This window comes from Heterodontus francisci, chromosome 8 (genome assembly GCF_036365525.1).
Source record: "Heterodontus francisci isolate sHetFra1 chromosome 8, sHetFra1.hap1, whole genome shotgun sequence".
In the NCBI taxonomy this organism is placed as follows: Eukaryota; Metazoa; Chordata; class Chondrichthyes; order Heterodontiformes; family Heterodontidae; genus Heterodontus; species Heterodontus francisci.
The window spans coordinates 50,647,123-50,672,204 of NC_090378.1; the positions used below are offsets into that span (position 1 = coordinate 50,647,123).

At 43.5% G+C, this 25,082-nt stretch overlaps 1 protein-coding gene across 1 annotated transcript in view; it reads left to right on the forward strand.

Moving 5' to 3' along the window:
* LOC137372825 (ras-related protein Rab-3B) overlaps nt 1-20,190 on the forward strand; it is a 179,072-nt gene extending 158,882 nt beyond the window's left edge. Inside the window, exons 3-4 of the mRNA XM_068037136.1 lie at nt 1,739-1,863; nt 15,504-20,190. Coding sequence (XP_067893237.1) covers nt 1,739-1,863; nt 15,504-15,691 — 313 coding nt within the window. The 3' untranslated portion in view covers nt 15,692-20,190. The remainder of the gene's footprint in view (nt 1-1,738; nt 1,864-15,503) is intronic.
* Nucleotides 20,191-25,082: the final 4,892 nt, after the last annotated feature.

Below are 25,082 nucleotides of genomic sequence, written 5' to 3' on the forward strand. Positions count from 1 at the left end.
AATCCATCAGTGTTACGACCAAGTGAGAAAGGAGTCTAGGGTTCCCTCTCAGCCTTCACCTGGTCTTACCCAACAGGGTTTAATTTTAAACACACCTTGTTTTTAGCTCCTCTTTGGTGAATTCTTGTTCACTGCTTTCCAATTATAAGGCAAAGAAACCAGCACAAACAGGTTTTCTTAGGTTTAAAGAAGAAAGGTTAAAATTTATTAAACCTAAACTCTAATTCGGTTAACGCCTACAGATACACGATGCACCCACACTAGCATGCATACGTGATACACACATGCAGATAGAGACCGAAAAGGGCAGAAGAAAATAAAGTAGAAAAGTTTGAGGCAATCTCTGAATAGTTTTTGTGACGGTTTTTCGAGCCCACTGTAGAGTCCTTGATTGTAGGTAGATCTTGCTCTTCATTGGTGTCCAGTATTCTTCTTAAACCTTGTTCACTGTAGGAGACCTTTCTCTCTTGGGGTTCATGTGTCTTCAGTGGATTTGGATTTCCGTGAGAGAGGATGAGCCAGACCCGAGAGGTCTTCTTCAGTCCAGCAGCATGCAGGAGTCTCTCTCTGTTCAAAACTGTTTGTACAATTCAGAAAAGCCAGTTTGCCAAGTAGGCTAGTCACGTGACCAGCTGGTCTGACCACATCTGTTTGTGGATTCAGCCATCCCAGCAGTCATCCTGAAATTTGAGCTCCCTCACCTTCAGTGTCTGGTGCTCAAAGTCCATTGTGGGTTAAATTGGATATGGGAAGTAACCCCTTTGTCTCCACAAGCACTGTCTGTTAATATGCAAATATCTTTCCAGCCAAGGGCCTGGTGACTTTTTTAAACAAGTCCTTTCTTCACTTCAGCAACAATTTTCAATTCAATGTTCATATGACAAAATTAATATGCCTCATTCTTGGCAAGTGGGAGGTCTGCATGACAATCAGTTATCCCTTAACCAATCTGCTCATTTGGTTCAGGACTCTCTGAATTTTGCTACTAGATTTATACTGTATACTGGCCACATGGTAATTTGGCACCTAAGCAAATTCATAACATCATTTAACAGGTACTCTTTTCCTGTTGTTTGAATACAGTGAGCAGGAGACCCGAAACAGAGCCCTACATGGCACTACTAATGACTCACCCCAATAGGAGCTTTTTTACATTTAACATTTTACTTTCTATTGCTAACCCAGTTTTTAATTCAATTAGCTAATTTCTATTATCTTCATGAGTATTAGAATGCTCTAAAAGGCTCCACATGTAGAATTTACTCAAGTTGCCTCATGCACCCATTTATACTGTCTGCTTCAATGGCATTTCTTGGTAACACATTCATGGAAGATAGCTCTCAGCATTTGCAACCAGCTGTTGAAGAAACTTGACCACCTAATAACAACATGGGAATATAGAAACAGGGGTAAGTCATTCAGCTGCTCAAGCCTGCTCCAACATTCAGTTAGATCATGACTGATCTGTGTTCCCTCTCTTCCCCCACAATGTGAAAGGGAGAAGCAATAATATGACATGAGGGTGAAATTCACAATGAGTTCATTTGCCTGTGATAGGTGGCATTTCAGAATGTGAAACTACTCATGCCTCTATGGAAGTGAAAGTTATAATGCATATGTGGCTGTATTTACAGGAATGCCTCTTCATAAAATACACATTAAAGGAAGAAAAAGCAATTGGTGTTCATAGAGATAATCTGGGCAATTCACTGATAATTTCTGCTGCTTATTTAAACAGGGCAACCCAAATCAAAACCTACTCATGGGACAATGCACAAGTGATCCTGGTGGGAAATAAGTGTGATATGGAAGACGAGCGCATAATTCCTCCTGAAAAGGGAAAACATCTGGCTGAGCAGCTAGGTATGCAATCATTATTTTTCCTATTAGTAATTATATGATTTGGTGATGTTGATGTTTCTAATTGATTCTTTTAAGTCCTACAGCTTGCATAATTTATACAATGTGTGTTTCTGAAGGGTGTGGTAAGAAGGTTGTCAGCATTTTGATAGTGTGTTAATATGGTATGTAATTTTGTGAGATATAATTAAAACATTAAATTCAGGTCTGGAAGAATTGGATGCTGCAGTTGATTAGAAATCATCCTTGCACCTCTGGGACTTGAGTTTAGATTGATGAGATGAAGATTTCTCTCTGATGGCTCAGAGGATACAAAGGACAATGAAAGCCAAGTCTTAACATGCATCACAATCCAGCCCTAGAAATGGAGGATGAAGACATGAAAGAGGCTAGGTTGAAGGTTCTGAGAGTAAGGCATGATCAAAGTATTTCCCTACATCCAGGCACTCAGGGCTGAATTTTCGGGCCCCCTTGAGATCAGGAACGGTGTGGGGGGAGGGGGGGAGGGGGGGTGGGGGGGCAAAAATACTGGTGCTGGCCAGCATATCAGTTTCAAAATGCCATTCCCCGTGCCAGCAATGTTAACCCTGGCGAAGGGAGGGTGGGACAGGAATCCGCTCTCCTCCCTATTGAGGCCAATTTAAATAGTGTTACATAGAAAATAGGAAAATAGGAGCAGGAGTAGGCCATTCACGACCAAGTGAGAAAGAGGTCTAGGGTTCCCTTTCAGCCTTCACCTGGTCTTGCTGTAACAGGATTTTATTTTTTAACACACTGTATTTTTAGCTCCCCCTTGATGAATGAATTAATTATAATTTCCAATTATAAGGTAAAGAAGCGAGCACTAACAGGCTTTCTTGGGTTTAAAGAAGAAAAGTGAATTGCTATTAAACTTAATCTCTAATTTGGTTGACACCTACGGATACATGCCGCGCCCCACGCTAGCATGCATATGCGATACACACATGTAAATAGAGACAGAAAAGAGCAGAAGAAAAATTAAAGTGGAAAGGTTTGAGGCAATATCTGAAGAGTTGTTGTTACGGATCCTCGAGCTCACTGTAGAGTCCTTGATTGTAGGTAGTTCTTGCTTTTCGTAGGGGCCCAGTATTCTTCTTAAACCTTGTTCACTGTCGAAGACTTTTCTCTCTTGGGGTTCATGTGTCTCCAGTGGGTTTTTGGAATTCCATGACAAAGAGATGGGAGCAGACAGGAGAGGCTGTGGCAAGCCAGCTAGGAGAGGTCTTTTCAATCCAGGAGCAAACAGCTTTCTGCCGCCTCTCAGTTCCAATTGTGTGGCAAGTTAAAAAAAAAAAACCCTGCAACAGCCAGTTCGTCATGTGATCAGCTGGTATAACCACTTCTGGCTTTGTGGATTGTTTTGGAGCAGGGGATAGCTTCATTGTTCCCATACACTGTCTGTTAATATGCAAAAATGTCTTTCCAGCCAAGAGCCTGGCAACCCCTTGTCACAGGCCTTCTCTTCCCAGCAACAGTTTGAAATTTAATGTCCATGTGGCAAAATTAATGTGCCTCATTCTTGGCAGGTGGGGACCTGCATGCCAGTAGTTAAGAAGCTTGTTAAGAACTTGGTGGAGGGGGAGTGTGGAATTTTGACGATGGTGCACAGTTTTCAGGAGTTGTCAGTTTCTGATTAGCTGAAGGGAGGTGGGCACAGAGTGGGGAGCCAATAATGGCTGCCCCAGGGCATCACCCCGGCCCCAGAAGAGGTTCAGTGGGGCAAAGGGGAAGTTGGCATTTGCAAAGGAGTTGCCCTTGGTGCTGTGCAAGTGGCAGAGAGAGTGGGCACTCAGCACTTGTGCATTGAGCAGGGTCATCACACCCCTGGTGTTGTAGGGGCAGAAGAGCAGAGGACATGGCCACCTGTTAAAAAGGAAGGCTGCAACTGACAATGGGGGCACAACTGTCAGATTTTGGGCCTAGTGGCGATGAGGGGCAACACCCTCCACAAGAATGGCGGTGCCCTAAGCAGCAGGAGGGTACGGGAGAGTAAAGAGGGGCAGGAAGGCAACACAGGATCTGCTGCCGAAGACGGAACTACCTGGAGATGGCTGACACTCAGTGCAGCAGGAGACTGCGACTCTCCAGGCAGATGGTCATAGAGATCTGTGACCTCATCGCCGAAGACCTTGCACCTCGCAGCTCTGGTCACCATGCCCTGCCAGTAGTCATCAAAGTCACTGTGGCCTGGGACATCTTTGCTTCAGGCTCCGTCCAAGGATCAGCTGCAGACCTTAGTGGCATCTCACAAATGGCTGCACACCGTTGCATCTTGTAGGTCACTGATGCCCAGAGCTGGACAGTACATTCATTTCATGACAGACGCAGCCTCGCAGGCACAGAGGGCATTGGGTTTCGCTGCCATTGCTGGATTCCCCCAGTTGCAGGGCATCATTGATGATACCCATCTGGCCATCAAGGTACGTGGTAACTGGCCAGTGAGATCCATCAACAGGAAGGGCTTCCGCTCCCTCCATGTGTGCGCTTACTTTCCTGGCAGCTGCCTTGACTCCTTCATCCTCTGCCAATCCAGGCTGCCTCAGATCTTCACTCCAACCCCCAAAGTGCGTGGATGGGGACAAGGGATATCCCTTGAAGACATGCCTATTCACTCCTCTATGAGAATGCCAGACAGGGGCACAGAGATGATACAACCAGAGCCTCCTACTCACTAGGACAATCATTGAGCAGGCCATCAGGCTTCTGAAGATGCAATTCCAGTGCCTGGACTGGACAGGTGGTGCTCTCCAATACCCATCTGCAAGGGTCTCTGTCAATGTGGTGGTCTGTTACGTTCTCCAAAACATAGACTTCCAGAGAAGTGTGGACCATGAGGATGGTGAGGCCCTGGAAGCTCATCGTGGAAAGAGCAGGAGCAGGAGGTGAGAGACGAGGAGGAAATGGAGGCGGAAAGAGTTGACACTGAACAGGGATGCCCAGGCTGCACAAAGAGGTGACCGGGTGGCTTGGGCTGCGAAGGGCTCGTGAGGATGCCATGAATGTCAGGGATCTCATGATTCAGGAACATTTTAACTGAGCCCCTCTGACTCCGGTTGAGGGGATAGCATGGAAGGGAGTCTGAGATACCTGTGCTAACACATATATGGGAGACTGTCAATGAAGGAAGCACAAAGTCCGGAGGCTGTGCCCGCACTGTGGATCCTGTTATCTCCTGTGACATCTCACTTCCCGCTAGTAAAGTGGAAGGCTTTGGGAAAATCAGGAGATCTCTCACTTAGGACATCTAGCAGTCTCAGTGAGGCAGCCATGGGGAGTCTAAATCACTCCCACACTTTATCTGACCCACCTATGTTCCTGCCCTCACTGGCTGTACTTGAACAGGAAACCTGTCTCCATATCAATTAAGGGCTCACCCCCGTGAAAATCACAACCGTGATCAGTTTCCCACCAGAGATGGGTTTCTGACCCGAAAACATACCCGCTCCTGTTTCCTACCTCAGTGGTAAGAATTCAGCCTTCACACTCTGAAATCTTTTTTTTATTCTTTCATGGGACGTAGGTGTCACTGGCAAGGCCAGCATTTGTTGCCCATCCCTAATTACCCTTGACAACTGAGTGGTTTGCTAGGCCATTTCAGAGGGAGGGCAGTTAAGAGTCCATCACATTGCTGTGCATCTAGAGTCACATGTAGGACCAGCTAAGAATGGCATATTTCCTTCCCTAAAGGACTTTAGTGAACCAGATGGGTAAAGTCTACAGACCAAAGAGGTCTTATTTAGGCATTGCCACAAAATGCAAAGTAGAAGAAGTGGAACAAGCCAGCAGCCATTTGCCAGACCACAACTGATGGTCTAGAACTTTCATTAATAAAGGTTGTCCCATCGAAAGTCACTTCACATCTGCCTTTTCTCTCCCTTTCCAAGACTTCTGTCAAGATCCTTCACTGTCCAAGTCCCAAAAGTTAAAAGCATGTGTAGAAATGAATGCATAACTTTATGTAATTGAATTGAGTGAGGAAAATGGAGATAAATTGTTAACACAAATTCTCACCTGCCACTGTATTAACATATTTAGCATACAGAAATTGCCTACGTATGGATAGATCAGTGATTGGTATCAATAGTCAGCATCGCTATAGATTTACTGGCATGCTTCTTTGTCAAATAAATATTTGTTGTCCTCCTGTACCTGTGGTCTTTTCAGTGAGGATTGAAAAGTCCTATATGGATTTTATGACGAGGCCATCAAAACCTACACTTCAACATGTGCATCATCAGTAGAATGTGTAGTTTACAATAAATGGTGTTTAAGCCTATTACGTTGGTAAACGTCTGTGTGTGGGTGGAGGGAGACGGAAAGCAATGCTGGTGCAATGCGTTGCAGAGAAACAAGTTATCCTCCGAAATTTTTCTTCACCTCCATATGATGTTATTCTCATGCTTAATAATAGTCAGGCAGATTTTAAAGACCATCTGTTCATTAATTCTGCTTTTAGACATCTGCTAACCTAGAAGTAGAAAATTTAATTAAAATTTAAAATTGTATAGACATATATATATATATGATGGAGGTGTTCAAAGTCTCATTTCAATAAGATAATTAGGGAATAACTATGTGTACTGATTTGATTACTTGCTAACTAGAGGCCATACATTTAAAATAGTCACCAAAAGAACAATAGGACAGGATAGGAGAACTTTTTATATATGCAGAAGAGTATTATAACTTGGAATGCCCTACCAGAAATAGTGATAGAAGCAGGGTCCATAATAACTTACAACAAAGGAAATAGATCATTATTTGTAAACAAATAAAAAGGAATGGGGAAAGGACAAGGAACTGGGATATAATGGATAGCTCTTTTGGAGAGATGGCCAGGAATGATGGGCCAAATGGTCTCTTTCTGTGCTGTGGAATTTATGCACTCATGATTTTTTTCAGAACGTTAAATAGTAATTTGACATGTAGCCATTTTACAGTAGAAAAAGTTATTTGAAGGTACATTTCCAACAGTTTCAGCTGTTGGTTTGAATATTTTTGGGATCTTTTCATTAGAACAACAACTTGCATTTATATGGTTGTTTTAAGATAGTAAAACTTATCTCTGACCATGCTTTTAGGCACCCCTTAGCTATTATAAGGAGATATTAAAAGTTAGATCAAAGAGATAAGCATTAAGGAAAATCTGATAAGCGGAGAGGCAAAGCGATTTAGGAAGGGAATTCCAGAGCTTGGGGTCTAGATGGTTGAACGTGCAGTCCCTAGTCGTGGGGCAAAGAGAGCAGTGGATGCGCAAGCAGCCAGAGTTAGAGGAGTGCAGAGTTTTTGGAGAGTTATGCGCTGAGTGAGTTGAGACGTGCACGTCTCTAGATGAATGCCAGCAGATGTGACTGTATTCTTCAGGGTCAGTGCTGGACGATACTGCTGCATCCATTGATGTCATGTCCTAAAGATCCCTCTACTCTGCCCCAGCAGTATACTTCAGCCTCAGCAATATATCTCAGCCCCAGCAATATACCTCTAACCCAGCAATGCATCTCTGCCCCAGCAATGCACATTTGACCTGGCAGTGTATTTAGCCTCAACCTCAGAAGGGTATGTTTCTCAACAATGTTCCTATGCACTTCACATACAACCTTGTACATAGCAAGTTCCAACAAAATAAGATAGTAAAGTTGTGATTAAGGAAAAATATTAGCCAGGATTCCCAGGGAGTTCTGTGATTTTCTTCAAATAGTTCTGTGGGATCTTTAACATCCATCAGAGCAGGCAGATACAGCCTAAGCTGAATGTTTTACCTAACGAACGGTCCTTCTAACCAAGTACCAGTACCTTGCTGCTGCATTGGAGTGCCAGTCTAGATTATATGTTCAAGTTTTGAGTTAGAAGCAAGAGTAATGCCAGCTGAGCCAAGCTGAACCATACATCTTTATTTCTTACAGCCAAAAAATAGAGAAGACTTTGATTCCTTCAGCCTGGGTGGGATTGATTCAAATCCCAGAGATGAAAATCTACTCATTGCACAACTCAGTCCGTGGATAATGATGATATTAGTTGCTTATTTATGATACATTGGTTATAAATTATAACAGTTGAAAGCTCTTCCAAATATAGAATGTAGTTGTTTACTTCTGTTGATTATTCAGTAATTTTCATACATGAAAATGTTTTTATTGACATTAGCGATTAGAACATGTGACGCAGTGTAAAAGTAATAAAAAGCTCATCTGGAGGAATTCTGAGGCTTTATACTATGAGTCATCTAATGCATATTCCCATCTTTCAGCTTTTCTCTTTAAGAAAGGACTTTATGACTCTCTGTTATCTCATGCAGCAGCGATTATATTCACTTTGAAGCAGGGAGGATGTGTCAGTTGGGGAAATAAGGGATTGAATTTTCGTTGGGCTGAGGAGATGGGACTAGAGGCAGGCATGTTGGAAATTTTGCCCTACGGACCAGTGTACCAGTCTGCTGGCATGTTCCCACCTCCGACATATTTTCATGGAGGCTGCTTTGGTGGGGTGGTGGTGACGGCTACTTGCCTGCCAGAGGTGGGTTGCCAATTAGGCCAAGTATAGTACCTATTAAGGGCACTCAGCAGATGCCATCTGGAATTTTCCACACAGCAGGCGGCCTCCCCCACCAACTGCTGAGGCCGAAGCCTGGCTGATGGATGGGGGCAGTTTTCTTGAGGCAGACTGGGGGCCAACGATGTCTCATTTAACTCTCCCCCATCCCACCCAACTCCCACAGTCACGATTGTCAGAGGGTCACAGCTGTGGCCTCAGCCCATCTTGTGGAGGGGTTTCCCCTCACAGCTGTGGCCACGTTTTATTTTTAAACTTTTATAATTCTTCAGAGGGCACCTCCATCTTTTAGACACCCTCTCATTCTCCTACCTTCATTGGCAGCGCCACCTCTCGCAGGAGAGCTGTCCAATGCCCAATGCCTTGGGCTCTCCAATTGGCTGTCCTGGCTGTGGAGCCCATCCACTATCCTTAATTGGACAGGGCTCCTGGAACTAGCTTCTTAATTGGCCGCCTCTACCAAAATCTCCCTTGGGGTCTCGCGGCAGCATTTCCTGGTTCTCAATGCATATTTCATCTTGCGGCCGGATCAGGATTTGGGAACGAAAATCCAGCCCAAAAAGTCAAAATAATTCATCTGAACACACCTGGTAAATCAGTTGATAAATGTACCATGTACTTTGGTACTGAACCACACAGACCAGGATGCCTGTAGGTTTGATCTTGGATCTCTGTAGAGTTAGCTGATTGCAGCCTGGGCAGCCCTGGTGTCACTGCAATTGGTCGCAGTGTCCTTGAGCTAGGGCGGAAAAAAGAAACAAGAAAAGATTCTACTGATGGCCACCATCCAGTGATTTTTTCCATAACGTGACATTAACTGAATTCAGGATTGGGGTTAGCTGTGATGCCTCCTTTTATGAACACCCGGCACTCACTAACTTGTTGCACGTGCGTAGAATGGTCACTTGAATGAGGTACTGGCTAGCTTTCCTGGATCTATACTTAGCATGAGTCATTGCCTTCAGGAAAAGAGGGGACCAAAGAAAGAGAATAGTTCAAATAAGATATCATGACATTTATTTGTGGGCCTATGACCCATCAGTGAGTTGGAGTTGGACGGAGTAACATGAATATAGTGGGGGCAAATGACAGAGAAGATAATGAAAAGCTAGACAAGTATTTTACATAGAGTTGACAGCATAGAAACAGGCGATTCAGCTCAACTGGTCTATGCTCTACACGTGACTCCTCCCACTCTGTTTACTTCATCTCATCCTATCAGCATATCCTACGATTCCTTTCTCCCTCATGTACTTGTCTAGGTTCCCCAAAAATGCATTTGATATGCTTTTTGAGCTTATTAGTGACTATCATATTTATGACCGCTAGGTTTGGACTTCCCCACAAGGGGAAACATTTTTTCTATGTCTCCCCTATCAAACTCTTTCATAACCTTAAAGATCTCTATTAGATCACCCATCAGCACACTCTCTTTTCCAGAGAAATGACCCCTAACCTGTTCAATCTTACCTGATAGGTTGTACCTATCAGTTCTTATATCATTCTAGGAAATCCTTTTTTCACCTCCCCAATGCCACTATGTCCTTATTATATAGAGATGCAGCACTGAAACAGGCCCTTTGGCCCACTGAGTCTGTGCCAACCATCAACCACCCATTTATACTAATCCTAAATTAATCCCATATGCCCTATCACATCCCCACAATTCTCCTACCACCTACCTACACTAGGCGCAATTTACAATGGCCAATTTACCTAACAACCTGCAAGTCTTTGGCTGTGGGAGGAAACCAGAGCACCCGGCAGAAACCCACGCGGTCACAGGGAGAACTTGCAAACTCCGCACAGGCAGTACCCAGAACCAAACCCGGGTCGCTGGAGCTGTGAGGCTGCAGTGCCAACCACTGTGCCACTGTGCTGCCCATTATAATATGGAACTCAGAACTGTTCACAGTACTCAAAGTGTGGGGAATGGTAGCATAGTCTTAATGTTACTGGACTACTAATTCAAAGGTCTTCAGTATGAGTTCAAATCCCACCATGGCAGCTGGAGGAATTTAAATTCAATTAATTAATAGATCTGGAAATAAAATGCTAGCCCCATTATTAATAATCTTGAAACTACTGGATTGTCATAAAAACACATTTGGTTCACTAATGTCTTTCAGGGGAGGAAATCTGTCTTTACCTGGTCTAGCCTACATGTGCCTCCAGACCCATAACAATGTGGTTGACTCTTAACTACCCTCTGAAATGGCTTAGCAAACCACTCAGTTCAAGGGTAATTAGGGATGGGCAATAAATGCTAGCCTAACCAGTAACACTCACATCCCAAGAATGAATAAAAAGTGTGGTCTAGCCAAGGCTCTATGCAAGCTGAACATAACTTGCTTACTTTTCAACTCTAAAATAAAAGCAAAATACTGTGGATGCTGGAACCACTCAGCAGGTCTGGCAGCATCTGTGGAAGAGAAGCAGAGTTAACGTTTCGGGTCAGTGACCCTTCTTCGGAAGGGTCAGTGACCCGAAACGTTAACTCTGCTTCTCTTTCCACAGATGCTGCCAGACCTGCTGAGTGGTTCCAGCATTTCTTGCTTTTATTACTTTTCAACTCTATTCCTCTAGAAATTGACGAGTGCTTAGTTTGTATTTTTATAGCTTTGTTAATCCGCATTGCTATTTTTAATCATATATTCTTACAACACAATACAAGGCCATTTGATCCATTGTGCCTTTATGGATCTATACCCCTAGAACCCTTTGCTCCCCTACCCCATTTAGACACTTACGGAATGGGTGATCTCCTTATTCCTCCTATAAAAATGCACCACCTCACACTTATCCACATCGAAATTAACTTTGCCATACATTGCTGGTAAACTGATACAAAGGGGGAAATTTTATGCTCTCCCCTGCAACTGGTTTGGAGGCAGAGAGAGCATAAAATCAGATGGGATGGTGGTGGGGGGGGGGGTGGGGGGATTTAGTGCACTTAGTGCCTGAACGAGGGACCTGGCATCAGGAAGGGGGACCTGCTGAGAGCCACCCCCTGCCCTTGCTACTGATCCTCCTACATCCCCTCCCCATATCCGGCACTCCGCGAGACACCTCCCGCCCTGACCTACCTGTGGCCTGGGTCCAGCGCCATTCCTGGGCATCGGGTAGGTGCTCCATTGGCAGCAGCCACCGCCTCCGCAGTGATGCTGCTCAGTCAAAGAGCTGCTGGCCTCTGATTGGCCGGCAGCTCCTAAAGTGGGACTTCTGTCACCAGAATCCTAGATCCCATGGAAGGCCCGCTGATGTCCACTTAACTGCCTAATTGGCGCTAGATGTGGCGAGCCTCCCACAGAAGAGGTGACGCAGGGTTCTCGGTGTCACTTTTTCTGGACGTCGAGACCCCCGTCATCAGGATAAAATCCCAACCAAAGTGTTCCTCAAGCTGCTGGACAGTATTCGTAGCTCTTGTCTATTTTCCCATTTTGAGAGATAAAGTCATGTACGATTTGTAACCTTACTTATAATTTGTTCTTGGACCAGACAATAAGAATTTGGACAAGGAGACACCTGATGTAGTGATATTAGGTTGATTTATTAAGGCTAAAAACAATACTTAACAAATCCAAAGCAGCCAATATCCTGGTCCAGATGGCCTTTACTCTCCATTGGCTCTCGTGGCACAGATGGCTTATGACTCCTCTTGTCTATCCCTTTGTCATCTTCAAATCTGTGCACCAAACCTCTCCAGGTCTGTTCCTTTATTCTTCGTAACCAAGTGGCTGCTCCTGTGCATTGATTGGTTGGTTCATGCATATCGCTGTTTCGATTGGTCCTGCCATTTTTTTTGGGAATGCTTCCATTTATACATTAATCATGATAACATGCGCAAACCAATGTGTACAGACAGACCATTATAACCTTGAGGTCCATTAGATCATACATTTCCGGCGAAACTCATCCTGCTTTTCTGTTACATTTTGATCATAATTTGTTACATAGTTTTACATATCTGTTCTTTTCTTTCCCTTTAACTGTTCATGTTATTAGGTCGTACAATTCCAGTGAGACTCATCTTCCTTTTCTGTTACATTTTGATCACAACTTGTTGCATAGTTTTCGATATCTGTTCTCTACATTCCCTTTATTTGATTATTAGCCGCATCACAATGTAATTCCAGTTGACTCAAACTGTGAAGAAGCTTTAAATGAGGAGACTAATTTATTGACTTACTTTCCCATCACTATGTTGAATACTGATTTAGTGATACACCTGGCATTTTTTAGCTTGCACAAGTAGTCAGTGTCTGCCTGCACACTCGTGTAGCAATGTGGACAGATGTCCATCTATCAGGAGTGATCATGATTGCTCTTTCTCCCTCCTGGCTCACTGTGTGTCTGTCTGTCTCTTTCCCCCTCCCTCTCTGCATTGTCCTCTCCGTCTGTGTCGTTCCCCCCCAATCTGTGTCGTTCTCTCCCCCCCCCCCCCAATCTGTGTCGTTCTCCCCCCCCCTCAATCTGTGTCATTCTCCCCCCAATCTGTGTCATTCTCCCCCCAATCTGTGCCGTTCTCCCCCCAATCTGTGTCATTCTCACCCCCAGTCTGTGTCGTTCCCCCCCCAGTCTGTGTCGTTCCCCCCCCAGTCTGTGTCGTTCCCCCCCCAGTCTGTGTCGTTCCCCCCCCAGTCTGTGTCGTTCCCCCCCCAGTCTGTGTCGTTCCCCCCCAGTCTGTGTCGTTCCCCCCCAATCTGTGTCGTTCCCCCCCAATCTGTGTCGTTCCCCCCCAATCTGTGTCGTTCCCCCCCAATCTGTGTCATTCCCCCCCAATCTGTGTCGTTTCCCCCCCCAATCTGTGTCGTTTCCCCCCCAATCTGTGTCGTTCCCCCCCCCAATCTGTGTCGTTTCCCCCCCAATCTGTGTCGTTTCCCCCCCAATCTGTGTCGTTCCCCCCCCCAATCTGTGTCGTTCCCCCCCCAATCTGTGTCGTTCCCCCCCCCAATCTGTGTCTTTCCCCCCCCAATCTGTGTCGTTTCCCCCAATCTGTGTCGTTCCCCCCAATCTGTGTCGTTTCCCCCAATCTGTGTCGTTTCCCCCCCAATCTGTGTCGTTCCCCCCCCAATCTGTGTCGTTCCCCCCCCAATCTGTGTCATTTCCCCCCCCAATCTGTGTCGTTTCCCCCCCCAATCTGTGTCGTTTCCCCCCCCAATCTGTGTCGTTTCCCCCCCCAATCCGTGTCGTTTCCCCCCCCAATCTGTGTCGTTCCCCCCCCAATCTGTGTCGTTCCCCCCCAATCTGTGTCGTTTCCCCCCCCCAATCTGTGTCGTTTCCCCCCCCAATCTGTGTCGTTTCCCCCCCCAATCTGTGTCGTTTCCCCCCCCAGTCTGTGTCGTTCCCCCCCCCAATCTGTGTCGTTCCCCCCCCAATCTGTGTCGTTTCCCCCCCCAATCTGTGTCGTTTCCCCCCCCAATCTGTGTCGTTTCCCCCCCCAATCTGTGTCGTTCCCCCCCCCAATCTGTGTCGTTCCCCCCCCCAATCTGTGTCGTTTCCCCCCCCCAATCTGTGTCGTTCCCGCCCAGTCTGTGTCGTTCCCGCCCAGTCTGTGTCGTTCCCCCCCAATCTGTGTCGTTCCCGCCCAGTCTGTGTCGTTCCCGCCCAGTCTGTGTCGTTCCCCCCCCAGTCTGTGTCGTTCCCGCCCAGTCTGTGTCGTTCCCGCCCAGTCTGTGTCGTTCCCCCCCAATCTGTGTCGTTCCCCCCCAATCTGTGTCGTTCCCCCCCCCAATCTGTGTCGTTCCCCCCCCAATCTGTGTCGTTTTTCCACCAATCTGTGTCGTTTTTCCACCAATCTGTGTCGTTCCCCCCCCCAATCTGTGTCGTTCTCCCCCCCCATCTGTGTCATCCTCCCCCTCATCTGTGTCATCCCATCCCCCTCATCTGTGTCGTCCCACCCCCCCATCTGTGTCATCTTACTCCCCCAACTGTGTCGTCCTACCCCCCCGCCATCTGTGTGGTCCTACCCCCTCCTCCCCCAATCTCTGTGGTCCCACCCTCCCCCTCCTAGCCCTCCCCCATCTGTGGTCCTATCCCTCCTATCTGTGTGGTCCTACCCCCGCCCCCATCTGTGTCGTCCTACCACTTCCCCCATCCGTGTCGTCCTATCCCCTCCATTTGTGTCATCCTACCCCCTCCATCTGTGTGGTCCTACACCCCCCTCCATCTGTGTCGTCCTACCCCCCCCCCCCCAATCAGTGTCGTCCTACCACCCCATCTGTGTCGTCGTCACCCCCATCTGTGTCATTTCCCCCCATCTGTGTTGTCCCCCCCCTTCTCTTTCTCCACCACTTTTTCTCTCCTCCACTTTTTCTCTCCTCCACTTTCTCTCTCCCCCACTCTCTCGTTCCCCCACTTTCTCTCTCTCTCTCCCCTACTTTCTCTCCCCCAGTCTCTCTCTCTCCCCACACTCTCTCTCTCCCCCCCACTCTCTCTCTCTCTCTCTCTCTCCCCCCCTTTCTCTCTCTCTCTCTCTCCCCCTCCCCCCTTTCTCTCTCTCTCTCTCTCTCCCCTTCTGACTTTCTCTCTGACCATTGCTGAGAGTGGGAACAGCATTTTTGGACTTTGGACAGATTCGTGGTTTTCCGGCAGACTTTTAAAAAAAAAATCAGAACCCGCCAGAAAACCACGAAGCTGTCCAAAGTTTGGAGGAGCTGTTTTGCTTCAGCACCTGTCAGCTATGAAATTGATGCTTGTGATTCTTTTTTAAAAGCCGGTCTGAAGAAGCCAATGGGAAATTTCTCATCCGTGAAATTACCAGTCACGGACCCCAAAATTGTTTACCACTGACACTGGTGTCCGTGTACGGACACGTTGCCGACCCCTGGTAAGGCACACATCTAAAATTAACTCTTCATTTACTAAAAGCTTATACAAAACATATATAATGAAAGTGCATAAAATTCATAATACAAAAGATATAAAAAGGACAGTAAAAATGATAGAATCCACATTTCTTACAGTGAACATCTGAGAAGTGTGGAGGGTTGTGTTGCTGTGGAGGAGGAGGGGATAAGTAACAGAAAAAAATCTGTATGAATCACCATGCACATTTCTCTTTTTTTTTACAGGGTTTGAGTTTTTTGAGGTCAGTGCCAAAGAAAACATCAACGTCAAGCAGGTCTTTGAACGTCTAGTAGACATCATATGTGAAAAAATGTCAGAAAGCCTGGATTCTGATCCCTCAATGGCTGGCAGCAGCAAGCACACACGGTTGACAGACAACCCACCATCAATGCAGCAGAACTGTGCCTGCTAGTGACCTCTGACCTTGGTGACCTCTGACCTTTCCATATTAATTTTTTCCCAGTTTCTCTTTATAGTTGCATGTGGTATGGAGACAACCAAATCCTTATTTATTCAAAATTATACAGATAGTGGAACTAAGATATTTATTTATTATCCTTTAAAATATGTTTAAATGTTATTGTAAGAAGTCTATTTACTGTTCCACAAAGTGAACATTCAAATGCATTAAAAGTTCTACTATGTTACTAACTGATGCTGATATAGGTGTATCTGAAACTGAACCTTTTCAATCCTTCTGAACTGGAAATTGAGACTTCATAGCTAAATATTTCAGTGCATGCTGTAAATGAATTAATTTTCTATTGTCCTTTAGTCTGGGAAGTTGTAAAGAAAGCATTATGAAGTAGTAAATCACAGTAATAACTAGAGTTCAAAGAGAACCTGATAGATTTAAATGAATAGATTGACAGGGCAGTTAAAAGTTGTAATATTGGCAAAATAATCTCTGGTTACTTGGGCACTCTCTATAAAAAACACTTCAAACAAATATAAACTAAAAAGTAAGAAATATAACAATCATTTAAAATTATTCCTGGAAAAACAAGCTTGCTACTGGACTTCAGGGCTATGATTTCCCTTCTGTGTAAATTCCATTTACATGTCATTTTACCACTGTAATTTATTAAACTTTTGCACCAAAATCTGGAATCTTCTCACCATGGAAACAAGCATTGTTCTCAGTCTGAGACACAGGTCAGGACTTTCCACCTCCCACTGGTGGTGTCATTAATACAGATTGTAAATACCTGAGGCCTCAGCACTGATCCTTGCGGCACTCCACTATTTACAGCCTGCCAACTTGAAAATGTTCTGGTTATCCCTATTTTCTATCTGTGAATCATTTGTCCATCCATGCTAATATATTGCCCTCAACTCCATGCAGCTTGCATATTAGCCTTTTGTGTGGCACCTTAGCAAATGCCTTTTGGAAATCCAAGTATGCTACATCTACTGGTTCGCCCCTTATGTACCCACTAGTTACCTCCTCAAAAAAATTTGTCAAACCCAATCTCCCTTTCGTAATATCACGTTGACTTTGTCTGATCATGACAAGTGCATTGTTAAGACTTCCTTATAATAGATTCCAGCATTTTCCTGATGACTGATGTCAGGCCAACTGGCCTATAGTGCCCTGTTTTCTCTCTCCCTCCTTTTTTGAATAGCGGTGTTACATTTGCTAACTTCCTATTCACTGGGACTGTTCTAGAATCTGGGGAATTGTGGAAAACCATAACCAGTGCATCCACTATCTCTGCAGCTACCTCTTTTAGAACTGTAGTATGTTGGCCATCAGGTCCTGGGGATTTATCAGCTTTTAGTCCCTTATGTTTCTCCAATACTGTTTTTCTGCTGATATTAATTACCTTAAGTTCCTCACTCTTATTAGCTAGCCCCTTGGTTACCCTCCATTTTTGTTATGTAATTTGTGTCTTTTCCTTGAAGACAGAGATAAATATTTCAACGTCACTACCATTTCCTCATTCCCCATGATAATTTCTCCTGTCTCTGCCTCTAAAGGATCTTTTTATATACCTGTAAAAGCTCTTACAATCTGTTTTAATATTCCTGTCTAGTTTATCCTCATTGTATCTTTTCCTTTTTTATCAACTTTCTGATGGCCCTTTGATGGTTTCTAAAACATTCCCAATCCTCAGGCTTACTACTATTCTTTGCAACATTATAAGCGTCTTCTTTTAATCTAATACTATCCTTAACTTCTCCAGCAAGCCATGAATGGACCTTTCTTGCTGAGTTTTTGTTTTCAATGGAATATATTTCTGTTGAACATTTTCAATTGATTCTTTAAATGGTTCCCACTGTTTATTTACCACTGTACCTTTTTTGCTTATTTATCCAATCAACCTTAGCTAGTTCTCCCCTCATACCTATATAATTGGCTTTGTTTAAGTTCAAAATTCTTGTTTGGGACTGGAGTATGTTGCTTTCAAACTTAATATGGAATTCAATTGTATTGCGATCACTTTTTCCCAGGGGATCTTTTACCATGAGATTACTAATTAAACCTGCCTTATCGCACAATACCAGATCTAAAATAGCTTTATCCCTAGTTGGTTCTACAATGTAGTGTTCCAGAAAACTGTCACAAAAGCATTCTACAAATTCTCACTACTGACCTTGTGTCGACCTTTACAATGAGGGCTACTCCTCCTTTTCCAGTCTGTCTGTCTTTTTGAAATGTTGTATACCCTGGAATATTTATTTCCCAACCATGGTCACCTTGTAACCATGTCTCTGTAATGGTGATTAGATCAAAACCATGTATCTCTATTTGTGTCACTAGTTCGTCTATCTTATTGTGAATGCTTTGTGCATTCAGATCTAGAGTCTTTGATTTTATTTTTTTACTACCATTCTTTGCATGGACTTTATTCGCTGATGCATTATTATTGTTATACTCACTGGGCTGAGTTTTTGCCACGGAGGCAGGAAACAGGAGCCTGTTTTGTTTTCAGGTTCGAACCCCACCTCCGATGGAAAACTGATTAAAGATAAAATTTTCGCATGGGGAAGCCCTTGACTCATATGGAAAGGTTTCCTGCCCACTTAGAGCAAGTGGAGCCAGGAACGGAGGTGGGTCAGATGAAGTGTGAGACTCATCTAGACACCCCGTGGCAGCCATCACTGAGGTTGCTGATTGTCCTGAGGGAGAGATGTGCGGTTTGTGCCAAAGTTTTCCACTGCACAAGAGGGAAGCGAAATGTCACAGGGACGCCAGAGGTCTGGCACCCGGGGCAGGGCAGCCCATCACTTTATCGATGCTGACCTAAATCTAATGCTGGAGGCAGTGAGGGAGAAGAGGAATGTCCTCTTCCTGGAGTGTAGCAGGAGCAGGCCACCTTGTCGTGCAGCAGGGGCACCTGTCTGTTCATTGTCGTCTTCTTCCACATTCTCTTCTTCCTCTGCTGTCACCTCCTGCTGTTGCACTCCCTGGATGATCTGTCTCCTTCCAGGGCCTCACCATCCTCAAGGTCCACACCTCTCTGGAGCACAGCAGACCACCACAATGACCGAGACCCTTGCAGGAGGGAATTGGAGGGCACCACCTGACTGGTGCGGGTACCAGAATCACATCTTCAGAAGTTTGGTTTTGCTCAATTGTTGCCCTAGTGATTTGGTTGTATTGCCTCTATGTGTCTATCTGGGGCTCCAGAAGAGGGGTCAGTATCCATCTCATCAAGGGATATCCCTCGTCCCCTAGGATCCATCCATGCACTTCGGGGATTGGAATGAAGATCTGAGGCAGCCTGGACTGGCAGAGGATGAAGGAGTTATAGCAGCTGCCAGGAAAGCGAGTACACACACATGGAGGAAGACCTTGTTGTGATCGCAGACCAGTTGGACATTGAGGGAGTGGAAGCCCTTCCTGTTGTTGGATCTCACTGGCCGGTCACTGGGTGGATTGATGGCCACATGGGTGCAATCAATGATACCCTGCACCTAAGGAAACCAGTGATGCAGGTGAAACCCAATGCTCTCTGTCCCTGCGAGGGCAGGTCCATCTCTGACAAAGAGGGTATCAACTACCAGCAAGATGTGCAGTGTGATTTGCTGTATTCGGGCAGATGGAGCAGGAGGAGCAAAAATTTGAGCAAGATCCAGTTCCACCAGCTTTCCGCTCCATTAGAGTTTGGGTTCTTTGAAGTTTCCACTGGAGGTGGGGGCAGATTAATTTGCCCTATTCCATGTGGATAGCAGTAAAAAATGTGGGACTGGAAGAATGATGTCATCCACCCAAATAACTGCTGGTCCTGTCTCAATTGTCCCCACTGCACTGTATAGCAGTATGGGCCTGATCCTGGAAGAACTGAGGCCCATAACTATTTAAAAGGCAGTTTTCAGAATGACTGGTTGCCATAATTTCTGAAGTTTTTGGCTGACACAGCCGCTAATATTGAGGCAAGTTTCCACAGTCAGTTTTGACCCCCTGTCTAATCCTACCCCACCGTCTTGGGCTGTGCCATAAATTAGATAATTTATGCATTTATCTCCAACCTTGGAAAGTGGAATGTCATAAGGGGAGCAACATATCAGTGGCCAGAAGTCCCATTCCAACATTATTGCAGCACATGTACTTGTGGAGTCAAAATCTTGCTGCGTATTTTTTTCATTTTAAACTAAAAAACAAACCTTCATTAGGAAGGCTTTTCATTCCATTATAGAGCTAGTTACCTGAGTTAAATTATATTCGGATTGAGAAAAGATTGTATTGCAGAATGTATAAATATTACACACTGTATGTAGAAAATCTGTGTCTCACTGTCACTTAGTCATATGTATTGCGTCTCGAAATGCATGTCTGTGATCAAAGATCTTTTACCATGTCAAAATATCTTGAGAAAATACATGACACTACTGTACTGGAGAGTCCTGCTCTGTACCTTTGAAGACACCTATTTAATGGTTTTAACCAGAACATAGGCCACCTTTTAAAATCTACCTACTTACATTTTTAAACAATACGTTCTCAAAAGTGTATAAAAAGATTCTTCCAGAATAATAAGTTTAAAATATATACTTCAAGACATTATACCATGCATATAATGAATTAGAAGGTGGGTTTTATGTGAAACTAATCCTATGACCATTTTTATGAATGATATGGTGCAGCACTGACTGAATGGAATTGTTTTCTATCAGGAGCATACCTAATTGTTTGGCACAGTTATTCTGCTGGTGCAGACTTGAGAATATTAACTGCTTGGAGTGATGTGAAATCAGCAGTGCTGAATTGCACTGACATCTCCATGCCACTTTCCACTCAGTCTCAGCTTGTTCACTGCCATTCAGATGTCTGTTAAATTTAAAGTTCGCAGAGCTGATGAAACTGTCAGCTCTTCACCAAAGTAAAACAACTTAAAAAGGAAGTGTGCAAGTTCATGGACAACCAACTTGGAACTTTAGAATTGATTTTACACTGGATATGTTTACTTACTGTAGCTGGTGCAAAGCCAAAGCACTGTTAGACTATGTCCTTGTGATAACCTCACCACTTACCAAAATTTACTCCGTCCTTCAACTCACTTACAAGCAGCATCACACAGTTTGCTTCAAAGTGAAGCCACAACTGCATTGGACTGGCACAAATTGTTTAGTATAACTGGCCTATAATGGTGCTCTCCTGCAAGCTAGAAATTCCTCCTTACAAATGGAGAAAATGGGGGTAAATTTGACTCTGTGTGATTATGTAAAATGGGTGATAGTGAATCAGCAACCTACTTTACATCTCTCCCAATGTTTTCCTTCTGCTGACTACAATGGAAATAAAAATCAGAAGAGATGTAAAACAGGCCCCAATTCATTATTACCCATTTACGCTATTGCACAGTCAAAAATAACTCCAATGAGTTGTACATTCAGAGATAACTATGATTTTTACCATAAGAATAGTTTTCATATCAAAGCTTTTAAAGGAAGAAAAACATTCAGAATTCTCAAAAAGACTATTTTTTTTATTGCCCTCTCTGATTGTACTAAATCAATGTTGCTAAAACTGCATTTCCTCCCGCCCATAGAGACCCAATAATACCAATTATTTTTTTCCACAGAGAAGGTACTTTATATTGATCCTCATTCAGTCTGTGTGATTACAGTGCAATCTCTGCACTGACGTGGACAAGTTATGATGATAAAAACTCATTGATAACAGCATTGGAAAATGCTGGCATAATTTGACTTCAACCATTTTCCTACAAACTTTTTCCTGGTGACCTGAATGTTAATTTTTAGGGCAAAAATCTATGGCAATCGATATTGGAAAAATGATATTTGAGGTTATATAATAGATACTGTGACTCTATTTGAAAAAAGAATGTGCAACAATATGGTGATGTTTTGAATGTCTGGTTGCATCTACCAATATGAGTTATTATAATTTCATTTAAAAACTACATTGTAAATAATGACTATCATAATGCAAAAATTCCTATAACAGCACAGGCTGCCCTTGATTTCCTGCTAGGATTTTAAGTTATTGCCACAGCAGAAATATAGCCTGTCCATAAATTACTGTGCATTGATTCAGGTATTTACTTTTCACTCTGGTTTGCTGCAACTGTTAGATGAATATGGTCACTGGTCTTCATTATTTATAACTGAACTCAAGTCTTCCAGCTGATTATCAGTGGAATACAATGTGTTTAAGGTGAAGGGACACGATTTTCAAATCACAGCACAGCTATTTGTATAAAGCTAAATGTTCCCGTTGCTTTGATGTAACAACATAAAGCCATTAAATCTGACTGCGATACATTCCGAACTAATGTTCCTGCACAGGGGCAAATGGGCCAAATAAGTGCAATATAAACTGAAATTGTGTATATGTGAGTATTGTGTGTGAATATTTCACTTACAATTATTATCCTGCATTTATGTCAAGATTCTTTTTATATTAAATAAAAACAGAAATGCAGGAAATACTCAGCATGTCAGGCAGCACTTGTCGAGAGAGAAACAAAGTTAACATTTCAGGTCAGTGACATTTTCCACTTCTGATGAAAGGGGTCATCGATCTGAAATGTTAACTCGGTTTCTCTCTTCACTGATGCTGCCTGATCTGCTGAGTATTTCCAGCATTTTCAGTTTTTATTTCAGGTTTCCAGCATCTGCAGTACTTCACTTTTGCATTCTTTTTATATCAGTCTGCTTAAGTTTGGTGATGGAGAAAGCACAGTACACGTTTACATGAACTGTTTCTCATTTGACTTCTACACAAGTTAGCCTGAAGATGATGCTGGTTTATTTTGAAGTTACAGTTCCATGTAGGGGTAAATACAGTGAATGCATATCTATCGTTTTATGTGATATAAATGTGCTCATGCGACATAATTTTTCGTGTATTATGTAAATGAGGCATAACTTCTCGAACGTTTTCAAGTGTAAACCTGCACTTTTATGCTTCAAGAGGAGGAGCAGGTTACTTCAGATACTAACAGTGCAGAACAGTCCACTTAAGAAACAAAAAGTCTGTAGAGTGGGACATTCAGTAATAGCAAGCTCACTTTACAAAGCCGTACAGAGAGAAATTCAGAAACATAGCTTGACCCAGAGTTGTCAGAAAAAAAACATTGGTGTGCTTGCCAGGAATTTTGATGCACTTCCGATGATCACCTCACAGTCCCCAGAAAGGAATGCTTGTATCACTTTAAATTCTCCATGTATCCTTGGCAGGGCAAATGTGCTATCTGTCCTGTTGCTTCTGGATGTAATTCAATGTCCATTTTGAAGTCATACATTCTGTCCTTATTTTTTATATTGTCATTAAAAATTCTGATATCCACATTTACATATTAATAATGGAAACTGCCTATGTAAAGTTGGCACACTTTAATTAGACCCGTCCACCAGTGGTGACACTGTAGCACCTCCATTGGCAGGGGAATGCAGTTCCAGTGTGACAAATTTCCATGTGCAGTTTCCATTATAAATGTGAACATAGGAAGTTATCATTTAAAAATTGACAGGAAGTGTGTGAAGGCATAAAATATTTAATATATTAATAAATTTAGATATTTTGTGTTGCTGTAAATGTTAGGCAGTCTTATGATCAGTTAGCTTTGGGTTTCTTTTCCTAATTTGTGAGCTCACATTGGCAGCTTGCACCCACAATTGGTTCTCCTATTGAAAGCAATAGGCCCATAGCAAAGTACATTCCCTGTCCTCTTCTGCTTCAGATATTAACCATTGGAGCTATCTGAGAGATATGCATTCCAATCCAAATTCTTTTATGATCACTATCAAAGAGGAGGCTGAGGAGTGATGTAATTGAGGTGTATAAAATTATGAAGGACCCATTTCCTTAGCAGTAAAGTTAATAAGGAGGGGGCTTATTGTAATTTAATGTAATTGATAGAAAGATTAGAGGGGAGTTGAGGAGAGGTTTTTTCACTCGGGGTGTTGGGGATCTGGAGCTCACTCCCTGAAAGCCTGGTAGAGGCAGGAACTCTCATCACATTTAAAAAGTACTTGGATATGCAATTGAAGTGCAATACCTACAAGGCTGTGGACCAACAGCTGGAAAGTGGCATTAGTTAGATAGCTCTTTTTCAGCCAGCACAGACAGGATGGATTGAATGACCTCTTCCTGTACCATAATTTTCCATGATTCTAGGATTTGTTTCTCCCTCCAAATTGGAAAACTTGCTCCCAACAAAGAGGTGGTTGTGCTATCTAAAGGAAGGGCTGATGGAATTCCTCAACAAGCCAGTCTATTCACAACCTTGGTGTCACATTTGACTCCGAGATAAGCTTCTGACCTCATATTTGTGCTATCAATAAGACCACCTATTTCCACCTCAGTAACATCACCTGACTTCGCCCCATCTCCGTTCATCTGCTGCTAAAATCCTCATTCGTGCCTTCCTTACCTCTAGTCTTGACTATCCCAACACACTCCTGGCTGGTCTCTCACATTCTACTCTCCGTAAACTTGAGGCTATCCACAACTCTGATGCTCATGTCTTAATTTGAACTAAGTCCCGCTCCCTATCATCCTTGTGCTCGCTGACCTACATTGGTTCCCAGTCAAGCAACGTTTTGATTTTAAAGTTCTTATCTTTGTTTTCAAATCCCTCCCTGGCCTACCCCCTCCCTATCTCTGTAATTTGCTCCAGCCCAACAATCCTTCTAGATATCTGTGCTGCTGTATTTCTGGCCTCTTGTGCATCCCTGATTTAATCACTCCACCAGTGGTGGCCTTGCCATCAGTTGACCAGGCCCCAAGCTCTAGAATACCCTCCCCTACACCTCTCTGCCTCTCCACTTCACTTTCCTCCTTTAAGACACTACTTAAAACCTCCCTCTTTGACCAAGCTTTTGGTCATCTGACCTAATATCTCCTTTTGTGGCTTGGTGTCATACTTTGTTTTATAATGCTCCTGTTAAGCGCTTTGGCATGTTTTATTATGTTAAAGACATTATATAAATATCTGTTGTTGTTGTTGTAAACAGAAATGCAGATAAACTTTTAACATAACAGACATTCCTGGATCTCAACCAACGTCCTTCAGGTTGGGAGATTCCGCTGCTTGTTAAAACTGTAGTACACCTTATTTTCTTCTGATATGTCAAGGTAAGCTAGATGTTTATTGTAGCTGTAAGCTTACATTAATGGTCACAAAATAGATATCATTTAACATTTATTGTTTATCCAAAACAACCTGTTCTGAACCAAAGTGACTTAAATTTCCCAAAAATGTTGTTGAGGGCAAATGGTGAATTGATTTTTTTTAGTATACTTTTAATCAAGTTCTTTTTGGGCAATTTCCCCATCCCTCTTTTTTTCTGCATATTTTTAATTGCTTCTTTGTTGATCAGGACACTTC